This window comes from Hippocampus bargibanti, linkage group LG01 (assembly GCF_051943395.1).
Source record: "Hippocampus bargibanti isolate YZ-2025 linkage group LG01, ASM5194339v1, whole genome shotgun sequence".
Taxonomy (NCBI): Eukaryota; Metazoa; Chordata; class Actinopteri; order Syngnathiformes; family Syngnathidae; genus Hippocampus; species Hippocampus bargibanti.
In genome coordinates, this window is record NC_142734.1 from 17,553,517 (window position 1) to 17,573,862 (window position 20,346).

The window sequence follows — 20,346 nt, forward strand, 5'->3', positions numbered from 1 at the left end:
ACGAACAATAACAATATGTTTTCACTTTTCAGAAGCCCACTATTTCAAAATAAAACATCAGATCTGTATCAGAGTGGTCTGGTTGGATAGCTGGGGTGCTCTGGTTTTCCCCAATGTTTATTTGGGGAGTGAAAGGGAGAAGTGGAACGCCAAGAGTATAGAACTAAGAGTAGGAACTTTGAATGTAGGAACAATGACAGGTAAAGGTCGAGAGCTGGTTGACATGATGCAGAGAAGGAAGGTAGACATACTGTTTGTCCCGGAGACCAGGTGGAAAGGGAGCAAGGCTAGAAGCTTAGGGTCAGGGTTTAAGTTGTTCTATCATGGTGAAGACAGAAAGAGAAATGGAGTTGGGGTTATCTTAAAAGAGGAGTTTGTTATGAATGTCTTAGAAGTAAAAAGAGTATTAGATAGAATGATGAGTCTGAAGGTAGAAATTGAAGGCGTGATGTTCAATGTTGTTTGTGGGTATGCCCCACAAGTAGGATGTGAGCTGGCGGAGAAGGAGAAATTTTGGTTGGACTTTGATGAAGTCATACAGTACATCCCGAGAAGTGAGAGGGTTGTAATTGGTGGAGTCTTCAATGGACATGTTGACGCAGGACACAAAGATGGTGAGGAGGTGATGGGTAGGTTTGGATTCCAGACGAGGAACGCTGAAGGACAGATGGTGGTTGACTTTGCTAAGAGAATGGAAATGGCGATTGTGAATACTTTCTTTCAGAAGAGACAGGAACATAGGGTGACCTATAAGAGTGGAGGCAGAAGTACACAGGTAGACTACATTTTGTGTCAACGGCGCCATCTAAAGGAAATCAGTGACTGCAAAGTAGTGGTTGGTCAGAGTGTAGCCAGACAGCATAGGTTGGTGGTGTGTAGGACGACGCTGGCAGTGAGGAAGATGAAGAAACCAAAGGCTGATGTGAGGACAAAGTGGTGGAAGTTGAAAAATGAAGAGTGTTGCATGACATTTAGGAAGGAGGTAAGGCGAGCACTGGGTGGGCAAGAGATCCTTCCAGATGACTGGCAAACTACAGCGAACATAATCAGAGACACAGGTGGGAAAGTACTTGGTGTATCGAGTGGAAGAAAGGTAGATAAGGAGACTGGTGGAATGGGGAGGTGCAGGAGTGTATACAGAGAAAGAGGTTAGCAAAGAAGTGGGACAGTGAGAGGACGGACAAGAGTAGACAGCAGTACAAGGAGATGCAGCGCACAGTTAAAGTAAAGGTGGCAAAGGCTAAACAAGAGGCCTATGATGACTTGTATGCTCGGCTGAACAGCAAGGAATGTGAGACTGATCTTTACAGGCTGGCGAGACAGAGAGACAAAGATGGTAAGGACCTGCAGCAGGTTCGGGTGATTAAGGATAGAGATGGCAATGTATTAACAGGTCCCAATTGTGTGATGGCAAGATGGAAAGAGTACTTTAAAGAATTGATGAATGAGGAAAATGAGAAGGAACAAAGAGTAGAAGACGTGACTGTTGTGGACCAAGACGTAGCAAGCATTAGCAAGGATGAAGTGAGGAGGGCGCTGAAGAGGATGAAGGGGGGAAAGGCACTTGGGCCTGATGATTTACCAATCGAGGTATGGAAGTGTCTTGGAGAGGTGGCGGTGGTGTTCCTGACTGGGTTATTCAACAAGATCTTAGATGGTGAACAGATGCCTGAAGAATAGAGACGAAGTGTACTCGTGCCCATTTTTAAGAACAAAGGAGATGTGCAGAGTTGTACTAACGACAGAGGAATAAAGTTGATGAGCCATACAATGAAACTCTAGGAAAGAGTAGTTGAAGCTAGACTAAGAGCAGAAGTGAACATTTGTGAGCAGCAGTATGGGTTCATGCCAAAAAAGAGTACGACAGATGCAGTGTTTGCGTTAAGAATGCTGATAGATTAATACAGAGAAGGTAAGAAGGAAATGCATTGTGTCTTTGTAGATCTGGAGAAAGTGTACGACAGGGTGCCCAGAGAAGAGCTGTGGTATTGCATGAGGAAGTCTCGAGTGACAGAAAAGTATGTCAGAGCGGTGCAAGACATGTATCATGACTGTAAGACAGTTGTGAGGTGTGCTGTCGGTGTGACGAAGGAATTCAAGGTGGAGGTGGGACTCATCTTATTTGCTATGGTGATGGACAGACTGAGAGACAATGTTAGACAATAATCTCCTTGGACCATGATGTTTGCAGATGACATTGTGATCTGTCGCGAGAACAGGGAACAGGTGGCGGAGAAACTAGAGATGTGGAGATATGCCCTGGAAAGAAGAGGAAAGAAGATCAGTCGCAGCAAGACGGAATATATGTATGTGAATGAGAGGGATCCAACTGCAAGAGTGATGCTACAGGGAGGAGAGATAAAGAAGGTGGAGGAATTTAAGTACTTGGGGTCAACTGTCCAGAGCAATGGAGAGTGTGGAAAAGAGGTGAAGAAGCGTGTCGAGGCAGGCTGGAGCGTCTGAAGAAAAATGTCAGGTGTGATGTGTGATAGAAGGGTTTCAGCTAGGATTAAAGGAAAAGTGTATAAAACAGCGGTAAGACCAGCCATGATGTTTGGACTGGAGACAGTGCCACTGAAGAAAAGACAGGAAGCAGAGCTGGAGGTAGCAGAGCTGAAGATGTTGAGGTTTTCTTTGGGAGTGACCAGGTTGGATAGGATCAGGAATGAGTACATTAGAGGGACAACTCATATTAGAGGCTTTAGAGAGAAAGTCAGAGAGGCCAGACTGAGATGAGACATGTCCAGAGGAGAGAGAGTGACTATATCGGGAGAAGGATGCTGAGCCTTGAACTGCCAGGCAGGAGACCGAGAGGAAGACCGAAGAGGAGGTTTATGGATGTGGTCAAAGAGGACATGAAGGTAGCTGGTGTGAGAGAAGAGGATGCACAAAACCGGGATAGTTGGAGGACATTGATTCGCTGTGGCGACCCCTGAGGGGAAAAGCCCTAAGGAAAAGAACATATTATTATTATTATTATTATTATTACAGTAAAGTCTCGTTATATCAATATCGTTTATATTGATAATACTGCTTATTACGACACTATTTTCATTTCCCGTGCGCATTTCTAGTCTTTTTATGTATAATTAGTTCCGTTTAGTACGATTCATGGTTTTTACGATAATCCGGTGACTACGGTGCTCTTTTTCATCTCCCGCCGGCCATTTTACTATGTGCCATTTTGAGGCAACATTGGGGGAAAAAAAAGGCACAAAATGGCGAGCTCATGGCCAGCTCCGTTTCTTATATGGCGCTTGGATGCCCTCTTTTGGCGGCTTTTGGTAATGCAGTTCGGCGCAGGACGGATATATCGACAGTACGGTTATATCGACATTTTTTCTAACTCCCGAGAATATCGATATAACGAGACTTTACTGTATTATTATTATTATTATTATTATTATTATTATTATTATTATTATTATTATTATTATTATTATTATTATTATTATTATTGTTACAAGTACTTTTTCTATCTCCATTTGAGAACGTGTCTTGGCACTTTTCTGAGTGTTCTTATTCTTTCTTAGGTTAACGTCATCCTTACCCAACAGCCTAGAAACCGCCTGTTTTACATGTTTTTTGTATATTTAGTCCAAACCACTGCCGAGCATGAATTTGTTGTGACGCTTTTATTTTAAAGGTGGCCCACGCCGCTCGCTCGTCGCTCGCTCGCTGCAGACTACCGTAATGCAGTGTTGTCAACCGAAGTGGCGCCTCACTTGACTTCGTATTTGCGAGTGGAGGCTGGCTTGACCGCAGTTGATCAAGGACGACTTTCTTCACTGGCAGTGATCTCCATTGAGACATAGAGACTTTTAAAACTGAAGAAAGGTAAGGAAGGCTTCTACAAGTTATTGGTGCCTTTCTTCAGAAGGAGGGGCGCATGGACTTCATTTATAAGTAAAGGTAACACGATAATAACGTTTTTTAATTGAGTTTTTTTTTTCTATGCAACAGTTTGTATATATAAATAATGCTGACATGACATTTTAAACAAAACATGTTAACTGTTGCCAATCAAATGGTGAATAAGCGACCCTGACGTCAGTGCCTCACCAGCCATGAACTTCATCGCACGTCACTGCTAGGTAGCTCGCTAGATAGCCAGAGAGCCAGCCTGCCAGGTAGGCATCTGTGTGCATTGATCAACATATGTAGTTTGAATTGTTTTTATTCGATTTCTTCCCATTCTGGTGGTGAATAATGTTAAGTGACTTTATATTATTTTAGTTTACGTTGTAAACTATTGTAGAAAATAATCTTGATTCAAAGTTTTTTTGCATGAAAATAGCACTGTGACTGGCTGACAACAGTTCAAGAGGGTACCCTGCACACCCAGAGAACCATTGTGAGGTTAAGCAAATTAGAACATGGATGCATGTATGGACGAAGACTATTGTTCAATGGGGAAGAGTGAAAGGGAGGTAACAAAAATGGGTTTTCAACATGTGAAAATTATTTGCACATCTCTGTTGCCTCCAGGTGGCCCGCAGGCGGCATTGCGTCCCCAGGTGCAACCAATTGAGTTATATGTAGTTACAAATTGGACAGAATAAGGAGAGTGCGATTTTTTTCTTTGGGAGGAGTATGTTCTTGTTCATTCAGACATCCCTCATGGCTGAAAATTACTTAAAGATGCTGAAAGGGAGCTTGCACTTCATCCCAACCGGCAAGCAACTACCAAGAACGCCTCCTCGCTCCCAAGTGAAGAGACGCTTGACCTTTATCAGTGAGGATAAAAAAAGTCACATTGTGGCAGTCCATCAGAATACTGAGGTCTGTGAATTCGGTTAGACCCTCTATTGTCTGACTAAACTGTTTGGTGGTGACCTCATGACCTGTGACTATGATCCAAAGGGGGAGCAGGGCAAGTTGCGTGATCTGGATGGAATTGAGTCCAACATTTCAGACACAAAACCAGGTTTGACTATTTCAATGATACTTCTAAACAGTGTTTTACAGTGTTGAACTTTATTGAAATAAGGCACTCATTTTCCATTTGAAAATTCTTGCAGTGAAGCACAAACCGCAAGTACACTCTTAATGTGGGGTTTTGTAGAATTTCAGGAGAAACTTACCCAAGTTCTAAAACTAACAGGCCATGAACAAAATAAGCTAAGATTTGCATTGCACTTATCAAATAATTTGTTGCTTATTATTTTTACATTATCGTGATGACAAGATTGGATTGGATGTACCTTTATTCATCTCACAGTGGAGAAATTTACATTTCACAGCAGCAAAGTTATGAAAGGAAGAGGAAAGGAAAGAAATAAGTAGAAAAATGTATTCGCGAAAAATGAAAAATATGAGTGTAATTTAAAGGACAACTGACGTCTCCGGAAAAGTTGTGTCCATAATTTGTAAAATGGCTTCAAATGACTTCTACTGAGCGTATTTTACAAAGATTCCACCACATATAGCTATATTTTACGTTTTAATACTTGCGCTGAATAGTCCGGCAGTCTTGTTTTTGAGTTAGTGACGAGTCCTCACGCTACGTCACTGAAGGAACACCCCTCAGCGAGAAAGGACATACCTTGCATCACCTCAATGCATTTTGCAATACTTTGTTTGGTCTGAAAATTTCGTGTTGATCTGTGTTGATGGCGAAATTAGTAGGAAAACACATAAATAATGCGATGGTGAATCCTTGTGTGTGGCACTGAGCATCTATGTGATATTCACTGACAAATATTGTAAGGAATTAATCAGCCCGTTTCCACGGAGCTTTGTCGCCCTCTTCTGCCTCTTTTCGGTGCTACATTTATCCCCCCAGATGACACATTCTGTGCTACATTTCCCCCCTCAAAATGACACTGAATAAAATATTTCAGCGTTTGCAAACATGTATGCTTTCCTCTTCAGAACTATTTGAATCATATTCATAACTGGATGAGTAACAAGAAGGCATCTTCTCCGAATCTGAAGCCATTGTTTTGATTCTCGAGCAAGGCAAGACATCTTGCCGTGACACCACGAATATGGGGGCGGGACCTTCTGAAACTGGCCACTTCCGGTTTCAAATTGATGTACTTTTTAGACCCTTTAAGTCATTTTTATTGGTGTTTTGCATTTGACTAAAAATATCATACTGCATGTTTTGGCTATTTTAGATGCTATAAAACGTTTTTCTGATGTCAGTTAGGAAACAAAAAAATGACGTTGGTTGTCCTTTAAGTTGGACAAATTAAATTGTATGCTCTGTTATTAACACTTTTCTTTGCAAATGTATCCCTATGGAAAAATATATATATTCAACTTATTTATAAATTTTCTTTGATTGTTCTCACAAAGTAAGTGATGTAGAATAAATTCCTGCTACGATCAGCTATAATTCTTCGAGATTTTTCAAAAGGATCAAACCAACGTGAATTGTTATATATTTTAATGTCTTAATCAGACACAATGAATTTGTTTTGATGAGTGAATGTTGTGTTGCTACAATCATAAGTTGATGATTTAAAAACACACCATTGCACATCTCAACTGGTATGCTCTTCAACAGCAAAACACTGAATGTTCCAAGCTCAATTTTGTTCCCATCCATTTATAATATTGCAAATAAAGTGAATTTCCTTTCATTCCTTTCATAACTTTGCTGCTGTGAAATGTAAATTTCTCCACTGTGAGACTAATAAAGGCAAATTCAATCCAATCCAATTTAAAGAAGATTCAGGAAAATGAGTTAAATGTAGTTGTGACACCTCGTCACACCAGAGCATCATATTCTAACATATGTGTATTCTTGCAAGTATTTTCTGGTGGCTCTGACATCTTACTGAATGGCATGAAGGGGTATGAGACAACAGCCAGTGACCTGGACTTCATGAAGAAGATTCAAGTGGAGAAACAAATCAAGGAGCTCCAGGTGGGCTTTGAGTGAAGTGGTCCATGTGCATGAATCTGAAAGCCAATTAATCTGCGTGCTCTTCAGGCAGAGCTGGAGGTGGTGCGAAGCGTGTTGCTAAGGGAGCTGACCTTGGAGCCAATGCTGTCCTCCAGTGAGAACATGACAACTGATCAGGACAAAGTGAGTTGACGTTGTTTGTTAACTTTACATTTCATCGATATATTTTTGCACTGACTGCTCTGAATATGTTATGAGGTAGAGGTAAATATGAGGTAGAACGCCATTCCCGAATTTCTTCGGGTTTGTTTTTTTTCTTGTTTAGGTGCTGATAAAGTGCTGGCCATGGACTCTGGCGCTTTGTTCCAGCTTCAGCTGTTGTTAAAGCGCTATATAAAACAATACAGTATCAGTATTGCATTGTACTGTATTTCGGACAGCCGTCCTAATTTCAAGCTCGTATAACTCCAGAACCATATAATTTAGCAATTAACTTTTTTCTGATGACAGAAGAGCGTCTAAGGTTTCTTACGCTGCATTGAATGTTTATGTAATTCTAAAACTCAATTTAGACATCTCATGTTTAGATTGCTAATAGTTTTTTTTAGTCCACAGAGGGCGCCTCCACTTTCTAAAATGAACGTTCTTCTCTTTAAAACGAACGTTTTTCTCTTTGGCCAGTAGAGTATCTCAGGTTCTCAAAATTGTCATTCATTTTCACCCCTGGGGTGAGGCATGTCATTTAATGCCTATTTTGAAAACTAAAAATGTGCTCTTTTGTCCAAATGTTAAGCAATGATTTCATCAAATGGAGAAAACACACACAAAAAAAATCCACTACCATGTCTACAATGACTCATTGAATCCAAATGGGATCATTCAATCCAGTCAAATAACAAAGATTAAAAAAACAATTGATTTGACAGGTTTGAATTGTCCACTAAAAGCCACAAACGAACCAAAATGGGAAAATGTATGTAGTCACGATATTGATTTTATTTAAAGAGCTAAAGTGACAAATTATAAAAATCATACAATAAATCCTCTAAGAGGAAATAATCAAATATAAGTTTAATTGTAGATGTTATAGCACATCTCAGCTTCGTCCAGTAATTGACCCTTGGATGTTGACCACTGTTAACTTGCGAATGGGCTGCATTTGCGCAAGTGGCTGGATCTTGGGCTGCATTTGCGTAAGTGGCTGGATCTGACTACATCCTGCACGCTGATGTAGGGGGTGCAAAACAGCAAAAAAGGTAAAGATGTGCAGTCATTTGGTCAAATTCCACATCAACATATCCTTGTGCAGTTATGTTTTTGCACAATCATACCAATGAAAACCGACAGACAAACCTTTATGGATGTTAATTCTTTTTTTTTTTTACAATGACCGCTTTGTGTAAAAGTCTTTTGCCTGTTTGGTTTTCATCAAAGTCAGAGCTCATAGAGCACCACAAGCAGGTGCTTGGAATCATGTTGTCATCAGTCAAAGTGTTGGAGCCCAAGGCCACGTCGCTGCTGGCTATTCTAACCAAAGAAGATGTGGATACGTCACCGAGCAAGTGGAAGAGGAGGAAAAAGAAGCAACAGCAGGCACTCACTCACACGGAGAAAGATAGTCGTCAGTATGTCATCTCTCATGTTGCAATATGCAACGTGTAGCATGTCATTATATATCGCATCTTTAAATTGCAGTTTAACTTGTGTACATTTCAGGGCAAACGAGGAATCAAAGGAGAAAGAACAGTTGGTGAAACAAGTTGTTGGCTGCCAGGTGAGTAACAGAATCACAGAACTTTTTATTTTTAATTGCAGCACTTCTGTTGGCTTTTAGATCCTGATTGAGCAACTAACAAGAGAGATATCAGAACTCAAATCTAAACTGACGCAACCAGAGGTAAGAGCAAAGCTTGGCTTCAACCAATGAATTTAATTTTAGCTCCAGTGTCTAAACTCGCTATCCAACCCTTTCAATAGATTGAAGGAAAAGAGGTTGTTACATCCGTAGCACCCGAGACGGATGAGCCCACGGGCAAGAAACCGGCAGGCAAGGGCAGGAGTAAGAGTATGAAGAAACCCCAAAGTTCCCCCTTACAATCGATGGTGGAGAGGGCTCCCAAAGCAACCGCGGGACAGCGGAAACTGGCAGATAAGTCAGAACCTGGCCGAGGGAGACCCAAAGCCGTCAGTCGCGCAAAACCTGCGGCATCTCAGGGGGACATTGGCAAACAGGCGGATGACGCAAAGCCAGCAGGAAGGCCACTTCGGCATCCAAAGGAGACGAAACAACCAAATATTGATCTGAGACGCTCCAAGAGGATTGCTGAGAGGCAATTGCATACGGCCAAATGCCCTCTCTAAAATTTTTTTAATTTCCGTTTTATTGGATTTTTTCAATGAATAAAAATATGATTTCGTTGAACTGCAATGTTTTAAAGAATCATGTCTCGTATTACACAGCAACCATTGTTTATTGCACTTAACAGAGGAACCTTTTCATCATCGCATGGGTTGGTTGTCGAACTGAAGCCAGTTTTTTGCATTGTGGAGGAATAAAAATGGATTAAATCATACACTTCAAAAATTGTGTTGGATTAGATAATGCTTTATTCGTCTCGCAGTGGAGAAAAGCAGCAAAGTCATGGAAAGAAGAGGAAAGGGAGAAGTAGAAAACCAAAATATAGTACAAGAGCTGCTGGAAAGGCAGCCAATCTAACGGTGGCATCTTGAAGTCAAAAGAACAACAGTCATTCAATCTTAAGCACCTTCTGCACCCTCTTGGTTATATAAAGCAGTTCTAGATGAAAGAGGAGAGGATCAAAGCCTCCTTTTCACTAGTGGATCATGGAAGTTAAATGTGCATGTCTGCTACATGTTAAATGTGGAAAGTAAACATGAAAAGAGATTGTCTCAAATCTCCTGGCCCTTGTAAATCTGCTTCAATTCCAAGCCGCGACAGTTCCACATGTGTATCGGTGCTCGTGAATTGACCTATTTTATTTTGTCAGGCGTTTGCCTGAATTACAATCATCTGGATTTGGATGCAATTATTCTCCTTTTGACTATATATCTACTTGACATATTGTATTTTGTGCAACCGTCTAACAAATTAAAATATGGAGCAAAAACATTATTCAGTGTGTTTTGCATGTGATGTGTGTTGACTGTCACTCAAGGGCACAAGTTTATCATTGCTAACTGAGGCAGTTAATTAAAAAAAATACAGTCCAGTACATGCGAAGTCTCAAGACATTGTTTCCAGATAAGATAGCCCAGCTGAGTCCCGTTTGGCTACGTTGCTCTGTCTGCAGCTGGCCTTACCTTTCAATCATCTCTAAAGCTGATGTGTAACCTTGAACCTCTACTGCATTTGTCTTTCTTCGAGCCTCACATCCCCCAATGCTGAAATTAAGGGATTGTTCTCAGCAGCCAGGCCCCTTCATGGTCCCGCTTGGCTTTATGACCTATTGACGATATTTCAATGGCTTGTTCGCAATGATGAATTTATTTAGAAAGGGGTTTCTCAGTGCACAGCTTTCCTCCATTTTGTTCTTATTGCTGCAATGTTGCTGCCATAGAGAGGAGCCAGATGAGGTGGCTCGGGCATCTGATTAGGATGCCCCCTGGACGCCTCCCTGGTGAGGTGTTCCGAGCATACCCCACTGGCAGGCGACCCCGGGACAACCCAGGACACGCTGGAAAGACCATGTCTCCCAGCTGGCCTGGGAACGCCTCGGGATCCGTCAGGACGAGCTAGAAGAAGTGGCGAGAGAGAGGGAAGTCTGGGTTTCCCTACTGAAGCTGCTGCCCACGTGACCCGACCCCGGATAAGCGGCAGATGGATGGATGGATGGATGGATGTTGCTGCCTGCCAAAGCATGAACCTCTTGCTGAGGCATAAGAACCTTTGCGTTAATTCTCGCCGTGTTTTGCTGATTGCCAGGATTATGGACCAAGGAGATGGCTTGTGAATTGTTGAGACATTGTTGATGTCTTGACAATTTTGGCTGGCTTCAAGTCTTCTTCTTTTGCTTTCGGCTTTTCCCCTCAGGGTTCGCCACAGCGAATCAATGTCCTCCATCTATCCCGGTTTTGTGCATCCTCTTCTCTCACACCAGCTACCTTCATATCCTCTTTGACCACATCCATAAACCTCCTCTTCGGTCTTCCTCTCGGTCTCCTGCCTGGTAGTTCAAGGCTCAGCATCCTTCTCCCGATATAGTCACTCTCTCTCCTCTGGACATGTCCAAACCATCTCAGTCTGGCCTCTCTGACTTTCTCTCCAAAGCCTCTAATTCGAGTTGTCCCTCGAATATACTCATTCCAAATCCTATCCAACCTGGTCACTCCCAAAGAAAACCTCAACAGCTTCAACCACTTCAGCTCTGCTACCTCCAGCTCTGCTTCCTGTCCTTTCTTCAGTGGCACTGTCTCCAGTCCAAACATCATGGCTGGTCTGACGACCGTTTTATACACTTTCCCTTTCATCCTAGCTGAAACCCTTCCATCACACATCACACCTGACATTTTTCTCCAGCCGGTCCAGCCTGCCTGGACACGCTTCTTCACCTCTTTTCCACACTCTCCATTGCTCTGGACAGTTGACCCCAAGTACTTAAAATCCTCCACCTTCTTTATCTCTTCTCCCTGTAGCATCACTCTTGCACTTGGATCCCTCTCATTCACACACATATATTCCGTCTTGCTGCGACTGATCTTCATTCCCCTCCTTTCCAGGGCATATCTCCACATCTCCACCTGTTCCCCCGTTCTCGCTACAGATCACAATGTCATCTGCAAACATCATGGTCCAAGGAGATTCTTGTCTAACATCGTCTGTCAGCCTGTCCATCACCATAGCAAACAAGAAGGGGCTCAGAGCTGACCCCTGGTGGAGTCCCACCTCCACCTTGAATTCCTCAGTCATACCAACAGCACACCTCACAACTGTCTTACAGTCATGATACATGTCTTGCACCGCTCTGACATAATTTTCCGTCACTCCATACTTCCTCGTGCAATGCCACAGCTCTTCTCTGGGCACCCTGTCATACGCTTTCTCCAGATCTACAAAGACACAATGCAATTCCTTCTGACCTTCTCTGTACTTGTCTATCAGCATTCTTAAAGCAAACACTGCATCTGTTGTACTCTTTTTTTTGGCATGAAGCCGTACTGCTGCTCACAAATGTTCACTTCTGCTCTTAGTCGAGCTTCAACTACTCTTTCCCAGAGTTTCATTGTATGGCTCATCATTCTTAAATTAATTCTTAAAAATGGGCACGAGTACACTTCGTCTCCATTCGTCAGGCAGCTGTTCACCATCTAAGATCTTGTTGAATAACCCAGTCAGGAACACCACCGCCACCTCTCCAAGACACTTCCATACCTCGATTGGTAAATCATCAGGCCCAAGTGTCTTTCCCCCACTTCATCCTCTTCAGCGCCCTCCTCACTTCATCCTTGCTAATGCTTGCTATGTCTTGGTCCACAACAGTCACGTCTTCTACTCTTTGTTCCTTCTCATGTTCCTCATTCATCAATTCTTCAAAGTACTCTTTCCATCTTGCCATCACACTACTGGCACCTGTTAACACATTGCCATCTCTATCCTTAATTACCCGAACCTGCTGCAGGTCCTTACCATCTTTGTCTCTCTGTCTCGCCAGCCTGTAAAGATCAGTCTCACCTTCCTTGCTGTCCAGGTGAGACTGATCTTTACAGGTGGTGGCTGGCTTCAAGTCTTGCAATATTTTTTTTTGCATCAGAAATGTTCTTTTAATAATGGTTACGTTTTTGTGGTCCTGTTCTTTTTTCTACTGAGAACTTGTAAAATAAGTCAGTAAGTCATGGAGAAAGATTGGACTCTTGCCATTGTGAACAAGAAAAAAATACTCAAGCAAGCAAGCAAGCAAACACGCAGGCTTTAACAAGGCTTTGAAACTCCGAAGCAGGACAAGCTTCCACTATGCTGATAGGTCCTCATTCAGCCTCTGTAAACTCCAGCAATCCGGCATCATGAGTTCATGGGTGCTGACTTTCTCCTCTGTCAACACCGTCTGCGTGGAATCCGCCCGTATGTGTCTACATTTAGGCCCTCAATGCCAGTAAAAACGAGCTCTGCTGGCAAAGGAAAAGAGTGCATCCTTGGTTTATCAAAGCAGCACAAACTGAGTCCAGGGAGCCCATGACCTTCAATTTCCTGTCTGGCCTTGTGTTGTGTAATACAGACTCTATATTGTCAATATTTTTTAAGCAGAAGTCCTTGAACGCTCCTAATCTGAGTTAGAGTAAATCAATTCCTTGCGGGTGCATAATGATGCTGAAAACCAAATTGAAAAGGGAAAACGTGTACACTTTACTGAAAATAAATTGCCCCAAAGGAAGACGAAATGTTCAAGAATGTTTTGTTGTTTTTCTGCCGAGAAAATGATTCCACTATTGGTATGTGGAGAGAAAATTACTATGTGGATATGTCAGAATGTGTTACACTCGACACTACATAAAATGTACAATTATTAATAATCTCACCACTGGTTGGCTATTTACCTTCCTACCAGCAGTTTATTAACAGGCTGTGGCATACCCACAAGATAAAGCTTGATTTTGGACAGCGTGGTTCTAGTTTTTGATCATTGCAAATATCCTTCATGGAAGAGAGCCGTTTTTTCTCTCTCTATGACGTTTTTTTCTCTCTCTATGACGCACATGAAATTGCATTTCCTCAAAGCAGAATCAGAAAGGTTTCAAATGGAAATAAAAATCCAGCATGTACCGGATATCTGACAAACTGAGTTGTCACATCTGTAGATCGCCTACCGAACCACACATATCTGATTGAAGAATACAAACAGTACACTTGTGATTCTAAACTGTGCAGCAAAAAGTATACATAGTAGAATAAAGGTAGGTCAATCGTGTGAATGTTCATTCTTATAGATATATCATTTATTTTTTTTATCTTTAAACTTTTTGTGTGCGTGCGTGTGTGTGTGTGTGTGTGTGTGTGTGTGTGTGTGTGTGTGTGTGTGTGTGTGTGTGTGTGTGTGTGTGTGTGTGTGTGTGTGTGTGTGTGTGTGTGTGTGTGTGTGTGTGTGTGTGTGTGTGTGTGTGTACCTGAGCAGTGGTCCCCGGAAGTGATGATGCGAAAAGTGGTCCCCAGAAAGCATTAAATATGTGTGTGTGTGCGCGCCTGTGTGCTTGTGTGCGCGTGCTTGCGTTCGTGTGCTTGTGTGTGTGTGTGTGTGTGTGTGCTTGTGTGTGTGCGTGCGCGTGCACGTGCATGTGTATGTGCACGCGCGTGTGTAAGTGTGCGCGTGCGCTTGCGTGTGCGTGTGTGTGACTTTTAAAAGACACCTTCCATCTGTGTTGACCCCTACAGCAACTTGCTGCAAGGTAAATGTCTATCCAAAGGATCAAACTACCATTAAGCACTTTTAATTAGAAACTGCAAACTTGCAAATTTCCCCATTGTGGGACGAATAAAGGTTTTCTGATTCTGAGGCATCTGCACTTGTCGGTGGAATTACATCATTGTTTGCTTTGGAAAAGTTCGAATTAATGTCCCCAAATGAGGCTATAATAATAATGATCATATTCTGTTAATCTGTCTTTAGATAGTGTCTCGCTTATTAAACGACAAAGGGGCCTGGTTGGGCCTGGGGGTTGGGGAGAATCTGCTGAGCGGAACACAATTTTAGTCTTGATTCTTTACACAGTCGGGATGTTCCATCCAATGCAGACATTGGAAATATTTTCAGTAATTTAGTACAGTTAAAGAGCGTTTCCAATGGCCAGTCCTGAACACATTTCCTGTTTTGATTGGGTGTCTTTGAGATACATGTGAAGAGAAAGTTGCAGACAAAAGAGTCGCATTGATGCAATGTAATGATGGTGAAACACTATCTGATGATTTCTTCCACTGACCTTGGAGCTAAATTCCTCCACATGTTTTCTTTCAAAGTAAACCAGCTGAAATGTCTGTGATGTCATCATTGACCTTTATTTTCTCATGTAACGGCTGGTAAAACGAATCCTTTAATTTCTCCCATACCGGGACATTCATATTATATTCCAGGAACAAACGTCAATGTGAGGGTTTGGTACACTGCTCAGGCGTATGAGGACAAAGGAAGGACTGGGAAAGTGAGCTCCAGTAATCACTCCCAATTTTGCCCTTAGAAGGTCTCATGGTTTGTCAAGTGCAAAACCTTTTCTTCAAAACAGTTTTCTTTTTGTTGTTGTTATTTATACGTTATCTGCTATATCGAAGAGTGGAGCTGAAACATATTTACCACTTTTCAAGGCTGTGGTCTTCTCTTATAAAATGTCATATCCGTGGTAGCCTCTCATGAGTAAAAACTAGTGCAGGTACATTCTGTATAGCTGTAAGACAGTTTCCATTCCGACCATGTTTTCTCTCTGCGGTGTGTTGGGTTTGCTACACTGTCATGAAAATGATTGATGTTAGGAAATAATAGAGTTCAGCAACTACTTTCAGTGAAAACAACTGATTTTTTTTCCTGAAGCGTCTGAAGTTTAATTAAAAAAACACCAGGAAAAATTATGACTTGAATGTGAACCAGCTGTTGACGGTTGGAATTGACACCTCGATATAAGCAAGAAATTGAGTAAAGTTCAAACCCTCACTAGGCGTGAGATTAGATCTGGTTTGCAAACTGTGGCTTTCTTCTTATTTCCTAATCCATTTCCTGCTGTTACACAACCTCATCATAAAATCATTCGCACATTTGACTGTTGTGATGGATGCTGGAGCGAAATAGAGTACGATGTAAGCAACTTTTATTGCGTGGCAAAGTTGCCTCACCAAATTAATACATAAGATTTTTTTTTCCGGATGAAGGAATTTCTGTTTGATCGAATTCCTTATGAGAGAAGATTTATGACAGTCTAGCTAGCTATTAAGCTAACTACCTAATCATGTATTTTCTATCTATTAGTGTCCTTTAGAGTTTTGAAAGGCACTTAGAAATTAAATGTATTATTATTAGCTGTCTAGCTATTGTTTAGTCATCTAGCTGGCTAGGTAGCTATCTATTAGCGACTGTATCCTGTGACTGCAAAGTGACCTTGAGATTTTTGAAAGGTGCTTATAAATGAAATGTATTATTATTATTGTACCTATTAGCTAGCTAGCCTTCTATTTATTTGAGTTACTCCTGGGTTGAGTGAACGCTGGCGCGTGTGGCTGCCGCTGCTCACCAACAGAAGAATTTATCCTGTGTATAGTGTATAGTGACCTTGAGAGTTTTGAAAGGCGCTTATAAATGAAATTTTTTTATTATTATTATTATTATTATTATTATTATTATTATTATTATTATTATTATTATATAGAGATGCCATCACATATGTGAATGCGGCACAGGCCACATTTTTTTGTCATTAGTGCTAAATAATAATAACAATACATTTTATTTGTATGCGAGGCGGCTCGGTAGTCGAGTGGCTAGCACGCTGGCTTCACAGTGCAGAGGTTGTCAGTTCAAGACTCGGGCTAGCCTCACTGTGTGGAGCTTGCATGTTCTCACCGGGCCTGCGTGGGTTATCTCCGGGTCATCCGGTTTCCTCCCACATTCCAAAACCATGCATGGCAGGCTGATTGAACACTCTAAATTGTCCCTCTGTGTGAGTCTGAGAGTGACTGTTTGTTTGTCTCTGTGTTCCCTGCAATTGGCTGGCAACCAATTCAGGGTGTCCCTCGTCATGTGCCCGATGATGGCTGGGATAGCCTCCTCACAACCCTAATGAGTATAAAGTGGTCTGGAAAATGAATGGATGGATGGATTTGTAAGCGCCTTTCAAAACTCTCAAGGACACTATGTGCAACTATTAGATTTTTGTGACGACATTTTTAATACATGTACAAATATCGAAGATAAAACATCAATAGGTTTGAAAAAGATGACAAAATAATGAAAAGTATATTTCCCCCCAGTGTAAAGGGCTCTTTGGCTTACAAATTCCCACTCAAATATGGCACAAAACTGCTGAACAAGAATCCAAAATGAAACATGCCATTTTTTCCCCTACAAACAGTACTCCAAAAATGTAACTTTTTGGAGTACTGTTTGTTCAGGATGTCCTTCCAAATTTTCCAAGAAAAATATTAGGCATGATCCCTGTGTGGTATATGACAGAGGAAAACCCAGTGCGGGAAACTAAAACATGTTTACAATCTTGTGGTAATCGGTGATATTACAATGTATAAAAGACACAGTAATATTTTAAGAATGGATTTTTCCTTTTTAATTAAAATAAAATTTAACCAATTTCTCCTGTCGGGGTTACATTATTGGGCTCCATAAGGCAGGCTATATTTGTGTCCTGGCAGAGATTTAGATCTTGCTTTGAATAGTAATAGCAACTTGATAGGAATTGAATCCGACCAAAGTATATGTTAGAGCACCGAGATTGCCTTTCCGCAGTTGGCCGTTGTCTGTGCTTTCTCTCCGAAGCAGATCCTGTGGTCCTTTTTGTACGGTATTTGTGCTCCATTCTCTTGCTTGCTTGCGCAGCTCCTCCCTCTTGCGCATAAAGGCTTCACCACTGTCAAAGTTCTGTGTTCCATCTACCGTGCAGTTTAGCAGCAACACGAGAAGGTAAGAGATGCATGCAGCGCTGACCTGCTTTTGGGATTGTTCATGTTTTGTCTGTGTAAGTGGTGTTATCGGCATTTCTGGCTGCAGAATCGCACTTTCTGCATTGCCTATTGGCCAGAAAACATTGCAGATAAATTTGAAATATTTTCTGAATGTTGAATTCTGAAGAAAATCCAAACTGACTAATAAGTGAGATTTGGTGCATTGACTTGTAAGCACAATAATTCTTTCTCCATCCAGAAGTGATCATCATGCAGGGCCTGCAAACTGCCAAACTCCGCAGCATGCTTGTCTGTCTGCCCCTTTGTTTATTTGTTAAACCTTGGCATCGGGTGATTGTTTGGGATGAATCTGTGCTTTCTGCTTCATTTGATGAGGATCAGAGACAATACTTTCACGCAAGAATATCCAAAGAGCCTCACAAGCATCACCTTAACATGAAAATACATTATTTTGTCATCTTGGAGGCCGGCTGCTGTCGCGTTATTGTTGAACCAGCGCCACTTGTCATTGACGTGTGCAAAGGAGAGGCCAGATGCTTCTGTGAGCAGGCCCAGACTTTAATGGCTGCTCCCTTGTTAATGTCTTTGCACTGTGCCCCCACACTCGCTCGCTCACCCTTGATTCCTAGACAGGAAGTGTTGATGTAGCATGGACAGAATGTGCTTCTTGAGCCCACCACCATGTGTCTGTTGCTGCCTCCTTTCTTGCCTCTTTCTTGTGAGTCACACTGCGACGGCACATACAAATAATGTACATGTACTACTCCCCTACAAGTTGAGTTAGAAAATGCATTTTAGTTATCTCAGCTTTGTATTTTACAGAGATCAAGTCAATCGGTTTCTTATCTTTGACACCGTAATTGTTTTAGAATTACAAATGATTGCATAACATAACTGGGCCTTCAACGAGGACTTGGTCCAGCTTTTAAGGCCGCCATGATCTCCTGGCTAATGAAGAAGCAAGAATTTATATACAGTAATATTAATACCAATACAATCTAATTAAAGTGCAGCTGTTCTCTGTGAAACATCTGGAAAAATCTATATGATCTATATGATCACGTAAAAAAAAAACGTAAAACATCTCAGTAGATGACATACTGTCAAGAAATGCAGGTAATGAAACGTTTTAAAGTCTGTAAGTGCATTTTGCTATTGACGTTGACAGTAAAGAGTTTTGCTCTGAACAACCAATCAGAAGATGGGAAAATGATGATGTCATCATAGGTCAGCTTGTTGGCTTTGTGTGGAAACATTTCAAATTGGCTTGATTGAATAAGCATTCCTATTTTAACTAAGGTTAGTTGGATCAGCACTCAAGGTTGTGAAGGCCGTCAGCAGATGAGTTTGCAACACAGAAAATGAAATATAAGGAGGGGGGGGGAGCATCATTCACACATACCTGTCTACGAGCTATGCAGCTAAGAGAGATGCTACAAAATGAAAATAATCCACTGTTTGGAATAAACCAAAATAATCTCATCCATTGAGGATTAAAGATAATTCATTTTAAAAAAAGTCAGGAAGGCTTCGCTGGACTACCAACGGTTGATTATGATTTTCTGATTGTCATATCCTGTTATGGCAGCTAGTCAGATCAGGTGAAACGTATGTGTTGCATAATTTCAGTACCTTGTCATTTGACAATGCTTGATCTCAGAAAGAAAAAAAATCAACATCATTTCTCAAATTAATTTTCTTAGTTGATGGATACAATGTAAAAAAATGCATTGCTGAAAGTGGATGAAACACCTTTACTCTTTGTGCCACATGCACACCAACACAAAAGAATAAAAACAAGAAAAAAAAATTCATACGGATAAATAAAAGCAGTGATTGCTTGCAACTTGCTTTTCTTCTTCCATCTCTGCAGCTAATTGGATTGTTATTATTTTCATTAGTTGTTTTGGCATTTATGATGTGTGATTAAGTGTGATGGCAAGATGGAAAGAGTACTTTGAAGAATTGATGAATGAGGAAAATGAGAAGGAACAAAGAGTAGAAGACCTGACTGTTGTGGACCAAGACGTTGCAAGCATTAGCAAGGATGAAGTGAGGAGCGCGCTGAAGCGGATGAAGGGGGGAAAGGCACTCGGGCCTGATGATTTACCAATCGAGGTATGGAAGTGTCTTGGAGAGGTGGTGGTGATGTTCCTGACTGGGTTATTCAACAAGATCTTAGATGGTGAACAGATGCCTGAAGAATGGAGACGAAGTGTTCTCGTGCCCATTTTTAAGAACAAAGGAGATGTGCAGAGTTGTACTAACGACAGAGGAATAAAGTTGATGAGCCACACAATGAAACTCTGGGAAAGAGTAATTGAAGCTAGACTAAGAGCAGAAGTGAACATTTGTGAGCAGCAGTATGGCTTCATGCCACAAAAAGAGTACGACAGATGCAGTGTTTGCTTTAAGAATGCTGATAGAGAAGTACAGAGAAGGTCAGAAGGAATTGCATTGTGTCTTTGTAGATCAGGAGAGAGCGTATGGCAGGGTGAACAGAGAAGAGCTGTGGCATTGCATGAGGAAGTCTGGAGTGACAGAAAAGTATGTCAGAGCGGTGCAAGACATGTATCATGACTGTAAGACAGTTGTGAGGTGTGCTGTCGGTGTGACTGAGGAATTCAAGATGGAGGTGGGACTCCACCAGGGGTCAGCTCTGAGCCCCTTCTCATTTGCGATGGTGATGGACAGGAAGACAGACGATGTTAAACAAGAATCTCCTTGGCCCATGATGTTTGCAGACGACATTGTGATCTGTAGCGAGAACAGGTGGCGGAGAAACTAGAGATGTGGAGATATGCCCTGGAAAGAAGAGGAAAGAAGATCAGTCGAAGCAAGACAGAATATATGTGTGTGAATGAGA

At 41.6% G+C, this 20,346-nt stretch overlaps 2 protein-coding genes across 11 annotated transcripts in view; both read left to right on the forward strand.

Moving 5' to 3' along the window:
* The first annotated feature begins 3,646 nt into the window (after positions 1-3,646).
* Positions 3,647-9,986, forward strand: LOC148903367 (uncharacterized). Of its 10 annotated transcripts, none has more exons than XM_089001256.1 (10): positions 3,647-3,912; positions 4,040-4,130; positions 4,489-4,782; positions 4,864-4,927; positions 6,762-6,877; positions 6,944-7,039; positions 8,291-8,481; positions 8,573-8,630; positions 8,691-8,753; positions 8,834-9,986. In XM_089001256.1, exons 3-10 carry the CDS (start codon positions 4,594-4,596, stop codon positions 9,215-9,217), a joined length of 1,161 nt encoding a protein of 386 aa, XP_088857382.1. In that variant the 5' UTR covers positions 3,647-3,912; positions 4,040-4,130; positions 4,489-4,593; the 3' UTR covers positions 9,218-9,986. The 10 variants fall into 10 exon arrangements, with proteins under 10 accessions (XP_088857382.1, XP_088857407.1, XP_088857364.1 ...); XM_089001281.1 differs by having other exon boundaries at positions 4,642-4,782; XM_089001238.1 differs by having other exon boundaries at positions 3,647-4,130.
* A 7,384-nt stretch (positions 9,987-17,370) lies between these two features.
* LOC148903368 (uncharacterized) overlaps positions 17,371-20,346 on the forward strand; it is a 9,790-nt gene continuing 6,814 nt past the window's right edge. The window contains exon 1 of the mRNA XM_089001321.1: positions 17,371-17,478. The gene's annotated coding sequence lies outside the window, so the exon portion shown is untranslated. The remainder of the gene's footprint in view (positions 17,479-20,346) is intronic.

Bases quoted from the DNA above. Each gene is read 5' to 3' on its own strand.
- LOC148903367 (XM_089001220.1), top strand. From the start codon at position 4,594: ATGTTCTTGTTCATTCAGACATCCCTCATGGCTGAAAATTACTTAAAG. The intron at 4,783-4,863 runs GTCTGTGAATTC...TATGATCCAAAG, and splicing joins CAGTCCATCAGAATACTGAG to GGGGAGCAGGGCAAGTTGCG. The intron at 8,754-8,833 runs GTAAGAGCAAAG...CCCTTTCAATAG, and splicing joins CTAAACTGACGCAACCAGAG to ATTGAAGGAAAAGAGGTTGT.